Raw genomic sequence first — 24781 nt, forward strand, 5'->3', positions numbered from 1 at the left:
TCTATCTGGGGATAACTCCTTATACGGAAACGATGAAATGAATATGTAGCCAGAAGAACATAATATGTGACTCCCAGTTTTGTTTTGTTTTTAGTTCACATTACTGAGAGAAGTTGTTCCCCAAAGTCGTTTTTACTTGTTGTCTTTGTCTAGGTTTACCCTTTTTTTCTATTATCTATTTTGTAGTTCAATCTAAGTTCAGGCTTTTGGAGTTATCAGTTTTCACTGATGTGCATGTTTAACTTCTGGACAAGTGGACATTCAAAGCAGAGATTTGAATGTGGAAGTCAGCGCTTAAATCTACCCGTATCTTCATTTTTCTCTGTAGTCTACTTTGTAGTACTTCCTGTTGGACACAGGGGAATTTTTTACTGGGCTCTACTTCAACTATTTTTTTTTTTGCCTGTACTGGCCCAATGTGTTTATCACCACCAAAGTTTGTTACATGATAGTTCTCAAGTTTGTCTCACTCTTTACTTCAATCTTTGTGTTAGAGAGGCAATGTGCTGTGGTTAATGAATAAGGATCCTTTTCATCTGCTATAGAGACCTCTACTAGACCTGCCATCATTCTGGAGCTGATCTTATAACTACCAGCAGGATTCCACCTGTAATAAGACTCTCACACATGAATTCCAATGTAGTCAACATGTACCCGACATGAAGGTCATGAAAACATTTATTTTGCAGGGCAAAACAGGATTTAACCTAATTACAATAGCCAGGACAAATGGCTGGTGACCAAGCTTGTAAAAGAAATTAAAAATGTGATGCCTGCATAAAATTGCCAAGATTCTGAAATTATCTTTAGCACTTTGTACATTATATGTGTAGGGAAATCCCCCTCTTTTTTCTTGAGTGCAGACTCTGTGTATGTAGATGATGCTGTAATATCTTGTGTTTCTTGAGTATGCACAGGTCCTGGCTATGTCATGTAATTAACATGAGGATAGTTCATAATTGAGGTGCTAATCAGTCCAGAGTGCCACAATTAAATCATGTCTAATGAGTCATTTGCACATGTGCAAATGTCATATTTAGAACAAGAGATGGCAAGATGTAGAATATCAAGAATGACATTGAAATTTATTGGCTCATCTTTTCATCCCTTCATATGTGCAGTACTCTTTTACTATAAATCATTTTCTGTGAAGGTAAAATATACCTGGTTTGAAAAAATCCCCACATAATCATTAGCATTCAAGTATGATAAAAATTATGTTTGTTTGTTTTTTCTGAAAAAAAAAGTATCTGTAATATATGACACAGTAGGTAGGTGGATATTAAAAAGGCTGATGATATCCTGTTGGCTGAACTTTGGTGAATACTCCATGTGGTATCTAATGTCAATATGTGTGTGTGTGTGCACTCATCCGCATGTTACCTGAAGATCTACAGTGTAGTCTACATCTCAACTTGTACCTTCAAACATGGTCTTATTTGAATCTGCATGTACATCATCACTCAAGAAATATGACTTTGAGGAGAACCTGTCCGCAGCCAATCAAAAGCAGTCAGGCAGGAGGAGGGAGATTGTAAAAAACACAGTAAGATTGCATAGTGAAGATGCATTCTGTTTTATAGAGTCTAGCAATATCAGAAGCTCTCCCCATCATTCAGAGAGGTAGAATCTTTCAATAAATCCCATCCTGTCATCTCCGCTGGGGCCAACATCATATTCAGGTTGTGTCATTTGCGTCATGTTAGCCCCTTATAGAGACATTTCTGTCATGCTACATGCCATCCCTTCAGAGTACATGTGGCAGCTGATTCATTCCAATCACTTTGCAAGAATGCCACCATGCATTAAAGGAACAGATGTCTCCCTGACTTCCAGTCCAGAAATGATAATTTCAGAACTGTATGTGAGTGGCATATAAAGGAGCAGCAGACATAAGTTTGTATCTCTCTTTTCTTATCTATTGCCATTGCATATTTGTATGGCGCCCAAAAGATGTATGAGCCATTTGCAGGCACTCTCATAGCAATAATCCAAACAAATGAAGTGAGTGCATGCACTCATGGACTTAAAGTCTCCCCAAGAGTCTATGCTGTTATGGGGGAATGTTGACAACCATCAAATGGTTCGTACTTCTTTCAGGACGAAAAAGAAAAAGCACATGAAACAAAGCCCACAAAATCCTGTGAAATCCTGAAATGTCTGTGACCATAGAAATGTACATTTGTCTGCCATGGCCGGTGCCCTTGGGTATACTTTTTTGGGGGAATGGACCAGGTGGATTGGTAGGTTTATTCCATGAGCATCGAAGCATCTTTCAAAGTCATCATGTTTGCTGACTTTGTCATGCAATGTGAATGCTGCCATGAGAAAAGCAAAGCTTGGCAGCTGAAAGATGGGCACATCTGCCACTAGGAGAATGTGCCTTGCCCTACTACTTTAATGTCTTGAACCCTCTTGATTCCTCCAGGATTACTTGTGGCAGGTGAATTTGTCCATAGCCTCTTGGGGGATGCACTTGTTCATGTCATGTCAAACAATATATTTGTGTTGTTATACGGATGATCTTCAAGATTGTATTTCTGTTGGTATTCATGTTATCAAGTGTAGTGCATTCAGGTGCAGTAAGTGTAATCTTGGCCAACTAAATGTGTTCCAGCCTATTGCCATATTATGTAACACTGTCATTAAAAAAATTTATTGTGCCAAGAGATTAGTGTATAATCACAGTATCTCAGACACGTTTCATACGAATCGTTAGACGTAGGTGCTGTTTAGAATCTAAAAATATTCCGCATGCAGACACCAAACAGCAATTGCAATCCATAGGATAGCATGTCACTAACTCTGTTTGTAGTCAATTAAACACACAGCTCACAATCTACTAGGATATATCTCAGTTCATGTGCATGATTTTCTGTCTTTCAGAAGAGTATAACAATTATGTTATCAGTGGAAGTGAAATGTGAAGCTAAGCTTCCCGCCTTAAGTACCACCTACTAACTTAACGAACATGTACAAAAATCTAGTGAAACTTGATTGGAAAACACCTGTGGATCACATGTTAGTGAATTTTAGTAGAGAAATTTGATTCTGAAGTGCTTCCAGATGTCAAAAATATATCTTTATATTTATTGTTTTGCAATGAAGAGGTTTTTGTTGTGTAAGAGCCCATAAAATTGCCTGTAGTGTAATTTAACGAAGTCATATTGCCCCTCCTTTTTTCAGCTCATTACTTTAATAGTCTCAATTGAACTGACTTGACTGACAGTGTGTCATCAAATTATATTTTCACACAGGTCTTGGTGTTATTATGAGGTTAGTACACTACATTATACAGGTATAGGCAAGTATTCAGTCGGCCTGAACAATGTTTGTGCAATCAAATTGAAGTTGGATTGTTGAAATTCTTTCTTTTAAAGAGTAGTGAATTACAAGGTATCATTGGATTTTTAGTGAATAAAAACCTAGAAAATGTAATTACTCTCCCTCTCCATCCCAAGCTTCCTCCTTCTTTCAGTCTTCAGTCCTTTAATCAATGTATGTTATGTATACACAAATGCAAGAAATCCACAAAAGCTTCATCACCATACTTCTGTTGCGGGGGGAGAAAGCAAATATAGAAAGGGTAATGCAAAAAAGATCAGGAAGAAAATTGAAGTATTAGGTATAACAGCAAGAGACAGAGAGAAAGAGATGGCCGATGAGAATACGGCAGAGAATGAAAGGGGAATAGCTGTCGGCAATTCCTTGTACCTAAACTGTTGTTATCAGTCATCTCAGGGGAAATTAGCGGGTGATACTGAGACACCGATACACTCAAACAGCTTGTTACAGATTTGTATGGCAGTATGAGAGCAGCTATTGTTGCATGTTGACATGATAGTGTAGAGATGCCGAATAAGGGGTTTGAGACTATTAAATAAAGAAATATATCTCTGATACTATCTTGTTTTGAAATCATGGATGTGGCCTGAGAAGTAATTCTTATTAAGTACTGTACATTTATGAGCCATTCTTTACACTGCAGCGAGTCTTCCTGCTAACTGCTATCTGAAAATGAAAGTCTATACCCGCACTGTGTCGCAAACTTTATGACATGTCAGTCACACATGCAACTCTCAATGTACTTACACTCGAGTATTATGGTAGAAGTGAATAAAAGGTCAAGGTAAGTTCTACTTCCTAGATCATCTTTAAGCAGTCAAAACTGCAAATTTGTCTCCAGGAGTGAGCAAAAACTTGTTTGGATAACACCTGGACCATGATTGGTCAAAATATGAGTTGAAAAGAATTTTTGAAGTTCTTACTTCTAACATAATTTGATTTTCTTTCATATTTCTATCATGAACTGTAGCCTCAGAAGAGGCTGTGCAACACTTTCAAGTTTCAATAGTCTATGAGGTTGCTGACAGAATCTCATGCAGGAGTAGATACATCAATCAAATTTGATAATGATACAAAGATGATCAGTGGTGCACTCACAGGAGAATTTGCTCACCTTTGTATAATCACAAGTGATGGATAGTTGGCCCAGTATGAACTGCTTTCCTTGTTAGAAATACTCCGGTCTCCGTCACGCTTGCCCTGGGTATACGACAAGAGGGTTACAAAGTTATTTTCAGAACTGTCCTAGACTTCACTAGGCTTTAGTTTGAAGAAATATTATCAAAATGGTAGTTGCAAAATGAATCCTTCTCAGCTCAAGGTGGATCGTGATTGTGACATTTGACCTTTAAAGCGAGTGGAAGCGCTCCACCCTGCGCTAATCGTTCATGGTTCTTACTGGGACGAGGAGAAATGCTGTGGCTGACGAGGTTCGTCTGGGTGAGCAGACTTTGTGTCGGAAGCTTCGCTGGCTCAGAGGAGCCCAGAAATGGCAGCATGAATCATGGGCGGTATTTTTAGGAATATTGCAGGATGAGGGGGGACTTTGGCCCAGTGGGGGCGAGGAAGGGGGTTGACATCTTGCCTCTTTGATGCAAACGTCACAAGGGCCACCGCAGCATCCTGAGAGGAAGGCGGCAGTCGCTGACTTTGCTCCTTTAACCTGTTGAAGTCAAGTCCTGTGTATACTCAGGAAGGTGTCTATGGGAAATGTGTGTTATAGCAAAATCTCTCAAATCGTCCTCAACGGGTTAATCCGTCTCACCCTCCCTATGGAGACTGTCTCATGGAGTGACCAGGGAACCGTTACTTGGCAAAGATGACAGGGTTCAGAGACGGTGACTTTTTTTTTTGGGGGGGGGGGGGAGAGATTTGTCCTGTTTACTTATTTTAGCAATAGAAACAGAGCACACTAAACTGTTTATGCTTGTTTTGATAGCAAAAAGCTGAGAACAGCTTCGCTTTCGTGAGTGGTGAACAACAGATCCCCACAAACTGCATGTTCTGCAGCTTTTCATGTATGCAAGGAATTAATGACTTGTCTTACACAGGGAAAAATTGTGAAATTTGCAACAAGTGTAATGATTTGTTAAGCCAATAAGGCATAGACAAAACACTGTATAGTATTACTAATAAATAATACATGGATTACCTGATCAATTCAGACCACACACACACACACACATACAAGCACACACTCTGTCTGCTAAGTTCAAGCCTCGAGACCTGGATATTTTCCTTAGGAACAGATCCCTACCTTCTATATTTGACCAGATGGTGCAGTGGTCAAAGAAGGAGAAGACATTTATGATTTATGTTTGCAACCAACATTGGTAAAACCAGGTAACTGCATCTTTAAATCATACTCGGTGATGACACAATTTCTTGAACTCAATCAACCCTTACTGTCATAGGCTGTGGTAATCCTGAATGATTCAAGAGTTACCATCATGATACATCACTGTGGTTGCGAAGGATTCATTACTTACCTTGATAGACAAGTGTGTTCTGTGCCCAATTACTTGATTTGATAATAATGAGCTGTTGAGAGAAATTAAAGTTGTCCCTTCAGCATGATGCAGATCTCAAGATACGTGTGATGAATATAGAGTATGAATGCATGTATAGTTGCTTACCTGTATTTATTGTGCTGCAAGCTTCCAAAGACAATTAATATCCAAGCTTGCATCAAGAAACCTAAGATTCATCCTTACTTGACAGAAGTGGAGAACCATACTCACTTCTGTGCTCAGTCTAGAAGTTCACAGAGTACATCTCTGCAATAACTTTCTGAGTCAGCTTGGATATTTGGTCAGCCAGTCACCAAGTGAACACTGATGCTGCTCTGTGATTGGTTAACAAGCATGACGTACACAGCCAATGAATGCACTGGATTGTGTACAGCCTGTTATTGAATGGAATGAGACTGATCCACTATGGAAGGTGGGGTGATAGCATAGTATGAATGAAGGGACAAAACAGGATCAAGTTTGTATGCTGGGATCAAGTTTGCATGAGGGGAATGGTTTGTCTCATGGAACTACAAGGTTTATCTCATGCAACATTATATTATTGAAATTTGATGCATTTTGTTGCCAGGAACTGTTTCACCAGAACTGCACAAAGTTCCTGGTTCATATCAAGTACAGCATAAGGTGAAATCAGCACTATCTTTAGATCACATTTATAAGGAAAACATTTTTCTTACAACTTAAAGAATAACGAGATGATCATGAACTTGGTGAAATGTCCTAGGTCTATCACTTTTGATTGAGAGTGTAAAAGTAAATGTCATTGACTGTACTGATTGTGTTAAATATAATACTTTTCATTTAGATTTGTACATATTTTTTACTCTTTATTTGAATCTGTGACTACCACATTTGATGCACTTATTCTTGTTCTTTTTTATCTATTTGATTATTCTTCATTTCTGTGTGCCTACAATGTAACTATTGTCTTCACTTTTTCTCAAGTCCTTGGGTTTGGCACATGTATCTCTACCATGTAGGCCCATGTTCTTGTTAATTCATTGTGTATAATGCCCTTTCGCACACACATACACACACTTGTGCTTGTAGCAGTGTTCTTTCACTATATTATACACACATGTACTCCCACTCTTTCCCAACATTGTGCATTCTTTTGCTTGCATGTTGCACTTTCATTAGCGGAGAATGGAGACACAGCTGTTGGTGGAAATTACAAGCACTGCAAGCCCCTGCTTAGACTGGAGTTTATTACTCTGCCCGAGTTTAATGAGTGACAAAATCCGTGTAGACGTTGGATGCCTGGGAGGCTGTTAACCTCTCATCTTGAGAAGAAAATGGTATGCGGCGTGATAAACACACTGCATGTGTTCTTCCAGGGTATCTTTTACCTAGTCAGATGAAAGTTACAGCATTGTGAATAGATCATGACAGGATTTCATTGTATTACAAACGTATGAGATTTGGATGTGACAAGAAATCATTATTCTTCTATACTAGTGTTTGGTTGTTTTCTTTTCTTTATTTATTTATACCTGCAAAGAATTAGGGTGTGAGATTTGCTAGTATTCTGCTAAAGGTTACAGTCACTTAACATCACAAAAAGAACAAAGAACGGACTTCACACCTTCACATAGACCCTTATTCTTAAAGTTTCGGTTCTGCCATTGATGGATGAGATGACTACAACAGGTCATATTGTCATGTATTTACAATGTAATAAAGAAAGTATAAAGAGAAATCCACAACATTTCATTTTTTTAATGAAAGTGCATGTTACGTCCTTAAATACTGACATACACTTTGTACATGTACATTAACCCATTCCATATGGAAACCTGGTGGCCTGCGTATTAAAGGGACTGTACAGTACTGGTTGAGGTGAGGATTCAGCTTGTAACGTTTTGCGAGATATTTAGAAACCACTCTGAAATGTTGAAGAGCATACAAATCTAAGGGGAATCAAAAGTTTATTTGATGACAATCGGTTTTGAAATGACTGATGAGATATCTATAAAAACAAGGAAACACAAAGAGATCCTAATAAAAGTTGTGGCTTGTCAATTTTATTAGGATCGCTTCTTGGATATCTCAGCCATTTCAAGGCCAATTTTCATCAAATAAACATTGAATCCTTCTTGAAATTACATGCCCTTTCACATTTCATAAGAGGTTTCTCATTATCTTACCAAAAAATGTTATAAACCTGAATCCTCACCTCAACCAGTAGGCCCTACAGTCCCTTTAAGTCTATGGGGATTTCAGAATTCAGTACCAAATGGGCTAAGGGTAAAAAATTCCTTCTGTTTTCTAAAAGAGGTGCACCATGTGTAAGTCAAGTGCTTTTTCATCATGCTAGGAAAATTTCCCAGATTTTCCTAGTAAAGCTTCCCAGGGAGTCAATGCGAACTGAGTAAACTGTAGATGTGGGTTTGATTCCAGTGACCAGGGTCATGGCATGTGATATAAAGCACTGAGCATGAAATGGGAATATCCTTTATCAAAACTTACTGTCACCGGTGTCACATATACATTCTGCAGTTTCGTACTGACAGTGTGATTGCCCATGTGACGTCAAAACATATGAGAGTTTACGAGTTTCACGAGGTCAGTGTTGAGGAAGGACAGACTCATTGTAGATAACCCATTGTTTGTAGAATCATACACAGCAGCTTGATGATCAGATCATGGCATCCCTGGCAATAATGCATGCATGCTACACCATGTACAATATCGTAGATGAAATATCGAAAGCAGAACAGCTCTGTCATTTGAGGTTACCACCCCAAATATTGGGACTTGTCTGTGAATGTGTTTTGATGTTTAATCATGTCTATGAAAGCAAAGGTAAGGTCCTGGTAGTGTGGAGATTCATGGGTGGTTCAATACATTCGCTGCCCACTGGAGTACATACGAAAACCATGAAGAGCACCGGTCAGCGAATATGTGCATCGAAGCATACGTTGTACGCTCATCGGTAACGGTCCACTCCAGTTGAGATTCTGTTGGTGTGTGTGTACTTGCATAGAGATCAGTGATAAAACTGTACACAATTTGTAACGGGGGAACTCTTGAATAGATCTGAACCGGCCCAGCCGTCCCACTCCATAAATGCCCATGCCACAAAGTCTTTCAAAGTTTTACCCCGGCCTCATACATGTTTCTCAATTCACGTTTAGTGAGGCATGTACGGAGATTCATCCCAATCTGGTTTTGTTTTAAGCACCCTGGATGCTTGCTGACAGAACAGTTTGACCTCTGTAACATGACTGAGAGGGAAGAGCATAGCCTGACCTTGTATTCACTTTCACCATGGTTTGGCAGGCAACGAAACTCATTTCAGTGTCTAAGCACTCCATGTAAATATGACTAGAAATGCATGTTAGAAACATGATAACAAACAAGAATTTGTTTCCAGTGTGAAACTGCTGTTGCATTTTGTCCATAGATGATCCCCTTACCTGGATGCAGTGCCTCAAATCAGAAAATTCTTGTCTCTGAGGACCCCCTGGTGATAGATGAGAGACAGTCAGAGTTAAACTAATGGGGTAATGGATGGAGTGTCATATGAGCCATGTTGTGTTGTAATCTCACCAGCACATGGTATCAAGCCGCTCATTTTCATCATGTATCTCATATGCTTTATGTGCACTTTAGTCGGTGAAAGCAGGTTAATTTATTACCATCCATCTGCCTGGAGATAATCCTTGCCCTCTTGCATGCATATTCAATTTCATGCTTTTGTTTTTTGTCTTTTTTCCAAGTCAAATGTAATTTAGCTTTTGTCCTCTCAGAACCACACACACACACACACACACACACACACACACACACACACATACACATGATGTGTGTGTGTGGGGGGGGGGGGGGGTGTGCGATCACCCTGTGTCAAATCAGTTATGTCTTCATGCAACAGGCTTCCGCTTTTGTCCTAAGATAGAAGCTACCTGAACCATGTAATAGATACGACCGTCGTGAAGAGATGATCGCACTTAAAACAGGTCATGAATATCTGGTGTCTATTTCACATGTGTTTAAATGTTGAGACAAGAGGCACAAATGATTGAATTTCTTTGTAAGAAAAATAAAAGCAAATGGAAACAGTGTGGAATTACCAATGAAACAAGAAAATCAAATACTGGTGTGGGTTACTTGTACTTGTGTCCATTTTTTATTTATGAACATTCTTGATTCCTCAAATTTTCTTTGATATCTTTAGATTTGTTTAATGTTTTTACAGGTCTTGTGAACTACTTAGGAGATGATAAACACTTCTTTCTATGATACGCAGTATGATTCTGTCTTCATTAAAACTGAGAAGATTTTTTCAGATGAAATGTTTTTTTTTTCTGAAATTTGATTTAACATTCTTGAAATGAGTAAGATTCCCCCCTATTAATCAAAAATGTATTTTTGCTTTCAAAATGTATTTTTATTTACTGTTTATCGGTATGTTTCTTGATCTGCAGAGGTTTTTGGCCCTATCATGTGACAGGTTGTTTTGAGTTCTGTTGTTTTCAATGGTCCCTTTTCTCTCACCTCTTGTATCTCCCCAGGAGTCTCCTGCCGAACAGGTCATCCTGCGTGACATCAGTCGAACCTTTACGGCCCACGAGAAATTCAACAATGAGAACGAGGGCGGGCAAGATGCCATGTATAAAATTAGCAAGGTGGGTGCCGCGTGACCCAGGAGAGGTGCTCCAGCGTAAGATGTGGTATTTACTCGCCAGTGTCAACACTATTAGCGTTGACCAATAATGCAAAGTGACTCAATTGCGTCTTAACCGCAAGCCAAGTGAGGTATTCTAGGGAAAGGTCAACCTGAGTACATGCCTTACATCAGGTTCAGTAATAGTGCATCTGTATTCAGATCAGTGAGTGTCTTAAGGCTGTTTGGTGCAGCCATAAGCACCACAAAGTAGTTACTCTGAATTTCAACATGTATTAGCAAAGTCCTCGGTATAGTCAAGGAGAGCCTTTTTAATCTAAATGCATGATAAACACAGAGCTTGGCAAATAATGCATGTTTGCTGCCATGCGGTATGCGATATCAAGCAAAGTCAAAAAGAGTCGTGGTGAAATGATTGACAATTAAAGGAAGACTAAACACAAATTGATTGTCAGGAAGCGGGAATTTGTGCATATACGCATAGTTGTGAAATAAAAAGATCAGAGACATTGTGTTATTTATCTATGATTTGTGTCCAGGATTTTACAGTTGGCATTCTATGGGAGATAATATACCTCTTTTAAACAGTAAATTCAGTATGTGTGACAATATGATGTCAGATATGAGTGAAAGGTATTATTGACAGCAAAATCTTTTCAAAGGAGATAAAATTCTCCCATTTTACCAGCTTAGTTTTGAGTAGTACCCACAAATTCAAGAGATTGATTTGAAAGAAAGTGAATTTTGTGCCAACAAACACATCTTGTGTCTTTAGTATGATATTGTGATATAAACTTTTCTGGTTTTTTTCCATGTAGAGTCTGTCTCACACAGTAAGAATCACTCAGAATGTTGACTCCATATTTTTTATACTCTTCCAGCCAAGAATAGGTTTTGACTATAATTCCTTGTCTCCATATCCATTCAGGCCTATTCTGTCTATGACAACGATGTCGGTTACACCCAGGGCCTGTCATTCCTCGCTGCAGTACTTTGGCTCCACGTAAGTTTCCACTTTGATACCATGTAGCCCAGAGTTTCTTGACAGTACTGTAAAACAAGAAGTGTTCATGTGCATTTCAATGTTGCAAATTTTACATGAGCTAAGATTCATGAAATGAAAATGCAAGCAAAAGTTCTTGTCTACACCACCATATGCATTGAATATTTGCAAAAATTTCATCCCAAGAAAGAGGCCATTGGCTCTAATTAACGAAAATGTCGTACTTCAAAAATATCTTACTTTCCAGTAGTTTATGACTGGACTGCTTATATTCACAGAGAATTATGTTGCAAAGTTTTAGCATCAATTGGATGTTTTATCCCCATTTGTATGAGGACACATTTTGTGGCCTTTACTCTACAATTTGTACTTGTTCTAAAGTTTTTCAGGAGTATTGATAGTTCGAGGTATGTAGTTTGATGATACTCTGGTTTTCCTTCATTGTAACAAAAAAAAAAAATGTTTCTAGTACTGAAGTATGTTCTCTATTCATAATTTTCTCTGTGTGTATCATTCTACTTACATGATAGAGATATTTACCAGCGCTATTCCTCTACCTTTATTTCACCAAAATCAAGTTTAAGTATTTTTCTTGCCTCAAGAAAAAAGAGTTCCCAATATGGCACCACTGGAACGCTTATATACTTGTCTGTCTTTTTGTTATTCTCCAAATGCTGGGCAGTACAGTTTGTCTAAGCATACACAGGTAGTATCGCGACTGCCTACATTAGTGTCAGTCACAATACTACCTCATACTGTTTGACCCATTTCACAATTTTGTCAAAGCAGCAAGATTCCTCTTGAGAGTCACATCTTTACACCCATGTGAAAGCACCATTTTACCTGAGATCATTGAGGTCACTTGAGGACAGAGTGTTGTGAAAACATACTCCAAAGACCACTCTTATGTGTAGCGTTGAATACAGTCTTCCCAAGACTAGTATTACACTTGCAAGTCAAGTAATGCTGTAATAAGAAAGGGTCTTCTTGGTTCAATAGAAGCAAGTGGAATAAAGTGAGTTTGAAAAGAAAGTGATTATAGATGGTCATAGCATGTGCACATTGTGCTCTATTAGATAATGAATGTGAACTGAGCCCTATGAGTAGCAGCACTGTAAACTGCAGATTGTAAATTGACAAACTTCTACACACACTTCAAATTTTCTGTCATTCAAATATCCATGACACGTCTTCACTGCTTGACTCATCCCTTCCTCGTCAGATGCCGGAGGAGCAAGCCTTTGCCGTCCTCATCAAGATCATGTACGACAAGGGACTCAGGGACCTCTTCCTCAACAACTTCCAGGAGCTCCATGTCAAGTTTTTTCAGCTGGACCGCCTCCTGGAGGTAAGGCTAAACTAGTTTGCAGTCACAAACCCTTGTTGGTCGTAAGGGAGTCTGCGCCAAGACTACTACATGCACCACTGGCACTGTAGCCTCTGGGAGAAGCTGCAATACAGGGCCTATGGGACAGTGCCAGTGGTGCATGTAGTAGTCTTGGGCCAGACTCCTTTATGACCAACAAGGGTTTGTGCCTGCAAATTAAGGCTAGACTACGGCAAACCCCGCTTGTCGTTGTTTTTGTCACTCATTGCCAAGCATGGTTGGGCCAATTGCCAACCTTTGCTAAACCCCCTATCATAGCCATGGGCCAGAGACGAAGTAATTTTTCCAGTATGTATTAAAGGTTATTTCCCTCACATTACTTCAGTGACTACAATTTTTCCCCTTGTAGTTGTAATGGCTGCATTTTGAAGGATGCTACAGGTGTTATTTCTTTTGCCATGTTCTGTCATTCATTTTTATTTTAACAGTCTGATATTTTCTTTCCTACATTGTTTTTGAGAGCTTAAGGAGATAGAGTGCACACTGCCTACATTGGTGTCAGTCGCAATACTACCTCATAAAATTTTTTATTGACAAGATAGATGCCTGTTACCAATAACACTTCTCGCGTGTCGGAAGCATTTGTTTGGATAAAAATGAGATGTGAGAACCAGTATCATGCAAGTGCCAGGTTTGTTAACATTGCATATACTTTAGCAGGTTTGAACGTTACAGCATACTCTATCCTTGTGTTTGGAAAACCATCGTAATGAACATGCTGTGTATGTGGAGCCATTAATGCCAAGTGTCATGAAAAGTATGTTTCAGTTGCTAGTTTTGTTTGTACTCTATGTGGACTTCCTTGTCTGTCTGGTATCCCCTCAGCTTTGTAATTATCCTCTTTAATTTCTATCTTTTTTGGACACTGAGTCACTCTCTTTCAAAATTCCTGGGGTTTTTTCCCAGCTCTATTTATTTTTCCAAACACTTCACATATTTTTAATGCGATTCCCATCTGGGAATATTGTTATCCCCCTTGTTTTTTCTTGTATTACCAGTACCTGTGTGTTTATATCTCCTCTCTCTTCATCTATCCTTCGTCTTCTCTTCCTCTCTCTCTTTCATTCTTGTTTCTGTCTCTATTTGTATTCACATGTCACACTCCTTTTCTTCTGTGCAATTTTTTCTTTGCCCCGTGTTTACTCATAACACCATCTCATCTACGAATGTATTTTTATTGCCCTCACATAATGCCTCTTCTTGTCTACATTACCCCCTCCCCTCTTTTCCATTTCTTTCTCTCTTTTCCTATTTCAACCCTCCCTCTCCCTTTTTATTCTCCTTTCTCACTTTCTCCCCCTTGATCTCTCCAACCACCCCCCCCCCCCATCCCTCTTTCTGCTTCAACTTCTATCTTCTGCTCGGCCTAGGACAACGTGCCAGATCTGTTTAGCCACTTCCTCCACATCGGCATCGAGACCCACATGTTTGCCTCCCAGTGGTTCCTCACTCTCTTCACGGCCAAGTTCCCGCTCCACACCGTATTCCACATCATGGACGTCTTCCTCTCCGAGGTAATCGCCTCCTCCGGCGGGAGGGGGAAGATGGTGGCGGGAGGGGGGAACATTCACACCTAGCCTTGTTCCTGGGCTGTGGCCTCTTTAGTTATTTCCCCCGATGACATCTCCGCTGTACATGTTTGTAGATGTGTGCTCATGAGGGTTAGGAGCTTGTCTAGAAATATATCAGCTTTGAGTAAAGAGGAAAAAATAAGGTAACAAAAACTGACTTAACCTGTACACAACTTCAATTTACAGGATCATAAAGATGTTCCTCTCTTCTTTCAGTGTCTGTAAACAGTCATAGAGAGTATTTAGTCATTGTTGCCATCAAGTTTGTAATCAGCTGCAGCTAGATTTCTGATGGGGCCTGGATTTGGTGCATTTGCAGCACCGATATTTTTTTTTTTTTTTTGCAAGAGATTATTTTGTTCTGATCAAACAGCAGCAGTTGATTTCATGCTGGATGCTTTGATCTGATGCCTGTTTAGAGGATTTGAAAGGTACGGGGTCAAAGGTTATTCTGTGCCCACCTGTCGCCAGAGTCTGCCAAATTCCTCTTGAAACATTAGCTGAGCGGAAAACCCACTAGGTTTTAGTGATTTCAGCTTATATTTCTGTATCTAAGAGTTGTTTTGTGCTATCGATTTCATCAGAGATTACAGTACACATTCAAGAATCTGTGGGTGCGCGTATGATATACGTCATAAGCTGCTCATGTTTCACCTTGTATGTGGGGAAGTTTTGAAGAAACAACAAAATTGCACTGTTTCTGCCGGATGTTAGCAAAAATATCTATGTAGGGATATATCATGGAGTGACTAAGAAGTGTTCCCTTCTGTAGTTAAATATCACATCACTCTGCTGAAATTCTCAATACTTTCTAAATATGTCACATTATGAAAATTGTGTACATGGTCAACTTTCGATGACTTTCACTGTTCTTCAGGGCTCATGTATACAGCAAGCAGTAGAGAGTGTGTGAATCACTAAGTCCTGATTCTGACCCTAAATTTGATGGTGATGTTTTGCAAGCTCAGGTTGGTTGTCTCCTGGCATCTCACGCCATCACGCTTCCTCCCTCTGCGATGACCTGCATCCTGTCTGCTGCCATCCCATGAGAGATTCTATAATGGCAGCTCATTTCTCTTTCTTCTCCCCGTTTCTTATAAAAGAAAGAGGTACACACAGAGGAAAAAGGGAAGGGGGAAAGAAGGGGCTGGAGGAGGTTTTAAACAATTGCACACTTTGATGCCGGAGGGCATCGCTGCTGTATTCTTGATTTCCTAGTATGACTCAGTGAAACAGCTGGATAGCAGCATTGAGTGAGGAGGAGGTAGGGGTGTGCTGGATGAGTGTGAAGCAAGGGGTGGAACTGCAGAGAGGGTTGGGCTGCAGGGAGGGTGGGGCTGAAGGGAGGGTGGGGCTGCAGGGAGGGTGGGGCTGCATGGAGGGTGGGGCTGAAGGTAGGTGGGGCTGCATGGAGGGTGGGACTATACAGGGAGGTTGGGACTGCAGGGAGGATGGGGCCACAGGGAGGATTGGCTGGTAGGAAAGATGGGGCTGCAGGGAGAGTGAGACTGCAGGGAGGGATGGGACTACAAGGAGGGTGGGACTGCAGGGAGGGTGGGGCTGCAGGGAGGGTGGGACTACAGGGAGGGTGGGGCTGCAGGGAGGGTGGGACTGTAGGAAAGGTGGAGCTGTAGGAAAAATAGGAGGTCAGGGAGGACAGGGCCACAAGGACAGATGGGACTGTAGGGATAGTGGGAATCCAGGGAGGGTGGGACTGCAGGGAGGGTTGGGCTGCAGGGAGGCTGGGACTGCAGAGAGGCTGGGACTGCAGGAAGGGTAGAGCTGTAGGGAAAATGGGAGGTCAGGGAACATGGGGCTGCAGGGAGGATGGGACTGCAGGGAGGGGTGGGACTACAAGGAGGGTGGGGCTACAGGGAGGATTGGCTAGCAGGAAAGGCGGGGCCGCATGGAGGGTGGGACTGCAGGGAGGCTGAGACTTTGGGGAGAATATTGGGAAAGGTGGGTCTGTCAGGAGGGTGGGGCTGCAGGGATTATATATGCCTCCAGAAATGGTGGGACTGCAGGGAGGGTGGGACTGCAGGGAGGGCAGGACTGCCGGGAGGATGTTGCTACAGAGAGGGTGAGGCTGCAGGGAGGGCAGGGCTGAGCAACAGTTTCAAGTTTCAAGTTTATTCATCTTTCTTCCTTCCTTACAATAATACATTGAATGTGTCTGACAATTAACAAGAGAATAACAAGTATACAAATATAATAGAATACACTGGTTAAATCAGAGAAAAAGAAGAAAGACGAGGAGACCCTATAGAAAAGCAGAGCTTGTGAAATTAGGGGTCCTCATAGTATTAAAACAACTAATCAAATACAAGAGTTTCTAAAAAAAACTATAAAATTATAACAAGCAAGGGGGTATAGATAGAGAAAAAACTATTTACAAAAGGGACATGACATAAAACAAACACAAAGATAGAGAAAAAGAAAGAAGGAACAAAAGCAAGTAAATGAATGATGTAATTCACAAAACAACAAAGGAGGGGGGGGGGGAATAGATAAAAAGACAAAAGAAAGTCCACAGTTCTCTAAGCAAAGGTTATGCAGCAACAAAATAAGGAACTGTTGAGAATACCGGTACCATAGTTTAAAAAATGGCAACACAGCAATTTACAGTGGGGCAAAGGATTGACATGGTTCAATGGAAAACGAAATGAAGAATACGCTGCCCTATATCAGAGCCACTCTTATGATGCAAATTTGTTTTCATTGCCAGGTTTGCGAATGCATTACCTATTATTATGCAATTGGTGTAACTTCAAGGGAGGGGAAAATATTCATATTTCTTTTTCTTGTTTTGGTGGACTACCAGATAATGGATCAATATTTCAAATATGTGCCCTAATGCTCTGCATTTAGTGGCAGTCTGAACAAGAAGTAGTGTAAGTCTATATGACCTTTCGATTGACATTGTGTGAGGTAGAAAATAGGAATTTTGCTTAAAAACAGTTCCAGTTCTATCTCTTGGAAAATTTAGTCAACAGGTCAGGTATCAATGGTACAAACTTTGCTGACATATCGCAAGCTTAGAGTTAAATACTCTATCAAATGTTGTAATTCCCATGTTAGACTTAAATCAAGTACTTACTACTGAATTTTTGAAGTCAGAGTGTGCAGCTCAAATGTATTATTTTCAGCTTTATGTTTTAATTTGTGTCTTCCATAACTACTAAATTTGTATTTTGTTTCATTTGTTTTTGTCTTCCAGGGAATGGCTGTCATTTTCCACGTAGCTCTTGCCCTCTTAAAAGTGAGTAAACACCTTCCATGGAAGTTTAATTACCTGGTGCATTCAGCCTTTAGTGAAATGTTGCATTGTCATTTTGAAATACCACAGAGTACTTTATACACAGATCTGTTCTCAGTTTTTCAGTTTTATTTGGGTGTTTTGGGTTGGTTTTTTTTTTTGCATTTCAAAAAGACAAATCATAGCTAAAGCGGTGGAAGTCTCTATTGCTTTCAAAATATCAGTTTCATCTTCTGTGTTTTTTCAAGAATTTTTTATGAATATGTAAAAATATCCCCTAAGTTGTTGTTTTTCTTGATACCCGGAAATCAGTTTAATTTTATTCCTTTTAGTCACTCTTCTTACATATACAGTGTTTATGTTAAAACTCCCAAATAAGACTAGAAGTTTATCTGGAGTAGGTCACAGTGCATGAGTAAGCCTATTTTTTGTATAGCTTGTGATGCCTCATAATGGCGCATCTCACCACATTTAGTTGTTTCATGATAACTTCATGCGTAAATCCGTTACAGTGTTGATTTGCCATGAGTCAAGCTAACCAGGATGTTATGTCTTCAGGTTAGCAAAGTACTGAATGTTAAATGCGGTTAAATTCAGCATCTGATTGGCTGGTAATAACTTCTGTTATTTGGTAAATGTTTTTATTGTACATTATTGACAGATATGATTGCGTACTGCACAGATATTATGAATCCAAGCAAACGAAATTATGAAATTGGTTTTGACTCGACTTTGACAAAATCAAACTTGTCATTATCATTGATTGACACACCTGCAGTCATCAAAGAAGGAACTGCTGGGACAGGATTTTGAAGGTGTACTGAAGTACTTCCGGGTCACTCTACCGAAGAAGTATCGCACCGATGAGAGTGCAGCTGAACTGATTCAGATTGCCATGTCAACAAAAGTGAGCTGCACGTTACACTACTTGCATGTTTAGACATGTATGTGCCATTTGCACTTTAAGATATGTAATAAAGTTTATCTAAATGCTTACATAAAGTACTGAAATGGAAAGAATGCTCACAAAACAGGACAGACAGAGTAGTATATGAAATTCATGGTAAACTTTTATCCTGATTTAGTTCAGTGTTTGTCATAGAAGTTTTTGATTGTATTTTAGCTATTCAGCTGTGGGGATGGGGCATGGAGCACTGATGCGTAGGATGGTCTTTTGAGAGCATAACTGTAAAGGAGGCAAGGGATGTCATTACTTGCATGATTTCAGAATTGCTGGGTAGGTTGGTACACATGAGACATGAGAGAAGGAATCTGGTTGTTAATGTGGGAGTTGAACTGTTGTTGGAGGGTTGGGTTGGGGAGAGGGTATGTACACCTGTAGCTGGATGCAGACTGCTGTGACTAGTTGACAGTTTGGAGTGGTTGACGATTCCTGGGCATCTGAAAAGAAGTTGGCGGATTTTTGAGAAGGCGTTGTCCATCTGTTCGCAAGGTCCCTGAGAGTACATGTATTGGTGGCTCTTTTGAATAAGAATGAGTAGTTGGCAATTAAGGAGCCATGTGGAGTGTGGCTGGTGCTGTGGTCTTTGGGGTGTCTGACAAGGCAGATTCAGGTTCAGATTCAAATTTAAATCATTTGTTGTGTCCAAATATACAAACATAAAAATATACATAAGGAACAATATATCAGATGTCTAATACACAACAGTGACAAAAATGCATAATTCAACTCATTAAATTATAGCACTTGGTCCCTGCAAATGTGTGTTCTATTCCAAACAATTCTGATTTTAACGGTTTGTTAAATACAACTATAATGAGGGGATCAATGGCATACTGTACCTCACGCAATTCCATTGTCAGATCGTCTACTCTTTGAGGCAAACATTTACACTTCTTACAAAGAAAGGCATGGAGAGTTGTGGGGAAGGGTGCAGAGTTGAGAAAGGCGATTTTCTGGCAAGTGATTTGAGCTATTGTGTAGAGACTGGTCACTGGCAGTAGAGAGGTCTTTGTCTTTTTTGGGTACAATGCTCGTGCGGGTAAGGACAAAATGATGGACTATCCATGGATTGAGTTCATGGTATATGGCACGCAGGTCTTTCTCATAGCGGTCGTCTTCAAGGTTGGCATCAGTCTCGCTGTTGAGGAGGCGGGATAGACATATAATTTCCAATGCCTTTCAAGTACTTTTGACAGTGACACTCTTGCAATGGGTAGTTTACAGGAAAAGTTGTCCTAACTCATTGTCCCCTTATACTTGTTCACTTTAAGTCCAGAAACCATGATTCCAATTCACAGGAATGTAGAGGATCAAAGGTGATTTACTCCAATCAGTGCATAACTTGATTGATTTTAGATGATCATTCTGTTCATGATAGATGCTGTGGCTGTCAGGGAACTCTGAGACTGCAAGGAGGAAAGAAACGATAATAAACTTCTCCTTTCCTTTGCAGGTGAGCCAGCGAAAGTTGAAGAAGTATGAGAAGGAGTATTACGCCATGAAGGAGGAGGAGGAGAGAGAAGACCCCGTTGAGAGACTAGAGGTGAGAAAAGCTCTCTCTCTCTTTTCAGCTTGTAATCTTAATCCTCGTAGAATTTACCTTTGCCTTGAGCTTGTAGAATTGTAGAGGACTATTTACATATGAAGAAAATAAGACAGGCTGATACAGGTCATTGTTTTTTTTTACTTTGAAGTTTTGGTCACCTTATAACTTCATGAATATTTGACTATTGGATGGCACCACTATCAATCGCTCTGAGAGAAGCTTTCTCAAATGAATTATTTATCATGTATATATGATTAATGACATTTTAAGCAGGATTTTGATCCGATATTACAACAAAGCAGTCAGGTATCTGTCTCACAGGTGATGATGTTTGGTTAAGAAAAAACAAACAGCTATGGAAGAAACTAAAATGAAGCTGGAGATCCATATTGTCATCAGTGTTGCACTTGATACCAAAGTTGTGCAAAAATTCAGTGATACACCTAACACCACTGTAAAATTTGACATCAGTTTCATCCTTTGCATTCATAACAATGTTTGTTTGTTTAATTTTTGACAACTCCGTTGATATACAACCACCTGAATAGACGTGGAAACTTAATTCCATGACATTCTTTTGACATCACTGATTTTGTCTTTGTGCCGATGGATTAATTTTGTTGATAATAATTTGTCCTTGCATCCAGCGAGAAAACAAGCAGCTGATGGAGGCCAACATCCACCTCGAGAGGGAGAATGATGAGCTGGCTCATGAACTCATCACCCACAAACTCATGATGGAGAAACAAATGGATGCGGTAAGAACAAACTCACTGTCGTCATGGAAACCATCAACTTTTAAACCTGGACGTCTCTCACGCTGAGACAATAGAGGGTATTTTTCTAGCAAACCAAAATCTCATGTAATGTTGGTGATGCATGTTCTGAGAAACTTTAACGTTTGCTTGTAAAGGCCATCATGGATATAGAGCTGGGCAGGTTAACAGGGTTGGGTTTCACTTAATGCATCATTATCCTTTGAGCCCGCTAAATCTTCCGATGACATCAAAGTTAATCCTGGATATCTACATCATGAGAAAAACTTGGGAATATCTTTATGTCTTCAGTTATAAGGAAGAAAACACATCATATGCAAGATATGTTGACAACAGAAAAGAAAGTACAGCTTTCTATCAGAGAAAATGTAAGCATACGTAGACAGTGGTATGAAAGTGAAGCCATTTGAATTATGTTAATTTCACAAGGCGGTATCTCCCTGACATCATGTAATGCTACTTGGAATTCATAATATAAATAGCAGTTTATATGGTAAAACATGAAATCTGTGGTAGAACAGACAATATTTTCGAAAGAGTCATTTTCCCACGTGAGTTAGATCAAAGACTTTCAGAGAGTTGTTGACCCCATTGGCATGACTGGAAGATAATTAATCCATGATGTTTCCCCTGTTTGTGTTCCTGCGTTGTCACTTCCTGCGGTTAGCAATGTACAGTGTATGTGTTTGTCTACATGCGGTGTTTCTGACACCTCAAATGTTCCCGTGCTATTCTTTGCCACCGAAATCACCAGGAGCGAGACCGAGCAGACGAGCTGGAGAAGGAACTGAAGGCGCTGAGGTTGCAGCTCAAGGATTCGGAGGAGGAAAAGAGGCATCTTGGGTCGGAGACGGCGCAGGTGAGCTTGCTCCCTCGTCAGGCCTCAAACATCCTCTCTGGAGGTGGTGGGAGGCTTGCAGGGATCCAAACGAAGTGACATGGAAGCAAAGAGATAAATAAAAGATGCTATTCTATGTCTCTTTTGCAAATTGTTATTCGTGTGAGTCTAATATGAACCATCTGTAATCGGAAGACTCGAGTTAGGATATTATCTTGGTGTCCTTCGTCATGCCGTAGAGATTTGTTTGCTTTGAAGATAGAAAACTTGTGTAGACACACTTATCTGCTTTGCATCAGAATGAATTGATCCAAGTCTTCTAGCCATCTGTACTGTCAAGTGTGCGCAGATGTTTTTTAATAGTCCCATACACACAAAAAAAAAGAACAAGAAAGAAGAAAGTGGGTCAGCATGAGACCTGTAAGGTGATGCCAGTATCATCTCATTTCATTTGCCCATTGTGGTTGCAGCTAATATCACTGGTTCATGTCACGTTTGAAGCTTTGAAATTCTCTCAACTTTCTCACTTCATGTCTGATTTTGATGAAACTTCTTATCATTGTGAATGTTTGTTATACCTCCACAACTTGAAGCCTCTCTGACCATAGACTGGCATTACACTTAGATTAGAATCAGTATTCAGCCTCTTTGATCATACTTACCGCATAAAGACCTGTGACTTTCTTGCATACTCAATTAAACCCCCAATTGTTTGTCTTTCAACTTTTTCTCAGTGCCTTTCGTCCTTTTTTTTTAAAAGAAAAAATGATATTCCATTGTTTTCTTCTCAGAAATTAACAAGTGCATGTTCAGCTTAAATGTATTGTTTGCTGAAGTTCAAAGACTCACTGTAAAGGGATTACAAGGATATTTTCTTTTCTATTTTTTTTTTTTTGGGGGGGGAGGGGGGGGTATGCTTATAATGAATGCATGAATATGCTGCTGCTATGAGCCTGTTCTGTAAATCTGTTTTGGTTTGTCAAACTCAAGCTGGGAATGTTTGGGAATGTTTTATTTCCCAGGTGAAAGAGATGTACAGGAGAGAGACGTCCAAGGCGGAGTCTGAGTCCAAGAGGAACTCAGCCATCATTGGAGAATACAAACAGATCTGTTCTAAGCTGAGTGAGAGACTGGAGGCCCAGCAGACGAGGGCCAAGAAGTCCATGCTGGACCTCAGGGTCAGTTGACTGAGTGTCTTGCCATCATTCATCTCCTGGCCACCTTGAAGGCATAATTTACCATTTGCAGATGAAATCAAAACCCGGCATTAGTGCTTCAAAATAATTCTAAAATGTGAGCTAGGGATAAAACAACCAATGTAAAAATTTGAATTGTTATAATCAGTGTTAAGTATTGTTCAATATACAAAATGTGAACAATGGTTTTAATAAAAGGGATTCCAGATTAAGCCGTATACAGTTACGGTTTATTGAGAAAAATTGTGATATCTCCTTAGATTTTAGGTTTTATCACAAAATTTGTATATGGTAGGATGTTTTGTGATACAACTGACCTACACATATGCATCAGATTCTTACTTCTTACCATTGGGAGCAGTTATTAAAAATGTTGGAGTTATCACATTCGATGTATATGTAGGCCTATAATTGTGCAGTAACATCACAAAACATCCTACCATATAAAAATTTTGCAATAGAGCCACATATATAAGGAGATATCACAAATTTTCTCAATAAGCCATACTGTAGACAGTATATTCTAGAAATGGTTTTAATAAAACTATTGTTCACATTTTGGATATTTGACAATACTTAACATTGATTATACTGATTAATATTTTTACATTCGTTGTTTCTAACCCTAACTCACATTTTAAAACTATTTTGAAAATACTAAGCTTTTTTTTTCCTTTCATCTGCTAATGGTAAATAGTGGCTTTACGGCCTGATTTGTATCCACTGAACATGTCCCCTACTAGGTTTTCAGTGTTTCGATTATTCTTTTGATTTTGAATGAACAAATTCAGAGAAGATCACTCTTTCCTTGGTGTTTATTGAATTTAGTTTACTTATGAAATCAAGGACATTTTAGTGATGCATTAGTCTTAATTTCACATTTTTGTGTGATTATGGTGTAAATGATAGACAAATTCAGTTTCCACCCTATCTTTCCCCCTCTCTTCTGTCTATCTACCAATCTATCTATGTATATCTTTATATCTATATACCTCACCCCACCCTCTTCATCTTTGATTGCATCAAATAGGAAAGACTTCAGAGTTGTGATTCCTGCCGAGATCTTATCAGTGAGGAAGGGAAGTATGAGCGGTCTCCTAACGACCCACCTCCACCCTCGGAGGTACCCAAGGAACCCGAGCTGGCCCAGGCCCTCAACCAGGTGCGCGAGTTTGAGCTGGAGCTGGCACAGACCAAGCTGCAGCTGGTGGAGTCGCAGTGCCGTGCCCAGCACCTGGAGCACCAGCTGAACAGCGCCCTCGCCGAGCTCCAGCTGGTGAGGAACACGTCGGCGGGCGGCAACGCCAACAGCTGGATCACCAAGACCTTCTCCTCCTTCTCTTCGCTGAAGGAGGCTACGGGAGTGGTCAAGAAGACCGAGCAGTGAATCGTCCGTCAAAAATGAGGGCAATGAAGTTTGCTCTTTTTCACCGCGCGGCAGGTTTCCATCCATTCATCCATTTTGAGCCACAATTGCAGTTTGTTATATTTAGACATTTGTGATGATTCATCCCAGTGATTATAAGCATTCCAAAGAATGCAAAGCCATGAAGAGTATTGCTTAAACATGGTTTGTCATGAGTTGTGGCAGTTTGATGCATTACCTTGTCACTTTTTAGCTCACCTGAGCCAAAGGCTCAAGTGAGCTATTGCGATCGCCCTTCGTCCGGCGTCCGTCGTGCGTCGTGCGTCGTGCGTCGTGCGTCGTGCGTCGTCCGTCGTCCGTCGTCCGTCGTCC

General features: G+C 40.1%; 1 protein-coding gene across 1 annotated transcript in view; it reads left to right on the forward strand.

Annotated features, from left to right (window-relative positions):
• The window catches only part of LOC139744713 (rab GTPase-activating protein 1-like), a 95773-nt gene extending 71343 nt beyond the window's left edge, over window positions 1–24430 (forward strand). The window contains exons 11-21 of the mRNA XM_071655136.1: window positions 10394–10507; window positions 11435–11509; window positions 12732–12857; window positions 14267–14410; window positions 17685–17726; window positions 18502–18630; window positions 20141–20230; window positions 20881–20991; window positions 21764–21868; window positions 22870–23025; window positions 24074–24430. Of these exons, the coding sequence (XP_071511237.1) occupies window positions 10394–10507; window positions 11435–11509; window positions 12732–12857; window positions 14267–14410; window positions 17685–17726; window positions 18502–18630; window positions 20141–20230; window positions 20881–20991; window positions 21764–21868; window positions 22870–23025; window positions 24074–24430 (1449 nt within the window). The remainder of the gene's footprint in view (window positions 1–10393; window positions 10508–11434; window positions 11510–12731; window positions 12858–14266; window positions 14411–17684; window positions 17727–18501; window positions 18631–20140; window positions 20231–20880; window positions 20992–21763; window positions 21869–22869; window positions 23026–24073) is intronic.
• The last annotated feature ends 351 nt before the right edge of the window (window positions 24431–24781 follow it).

This window comes from Diadema antillarum, unplaced genomic scaffold, assembly GCF_040938485.1.
Source record: "Diadema antillarum isolate AM-2024a unplaced genomic scaffold, OU_Dant_1.0 seq00001204_RagTag, whole genome shotgun sequence".
In the NCBI taxonomy this organism is placed as follows: Eukaryota; Metazoa; Echinodermata; class Echinoidea; order Diadematoida; family Diadematidae; genus Diadema; species Diadema antillarum.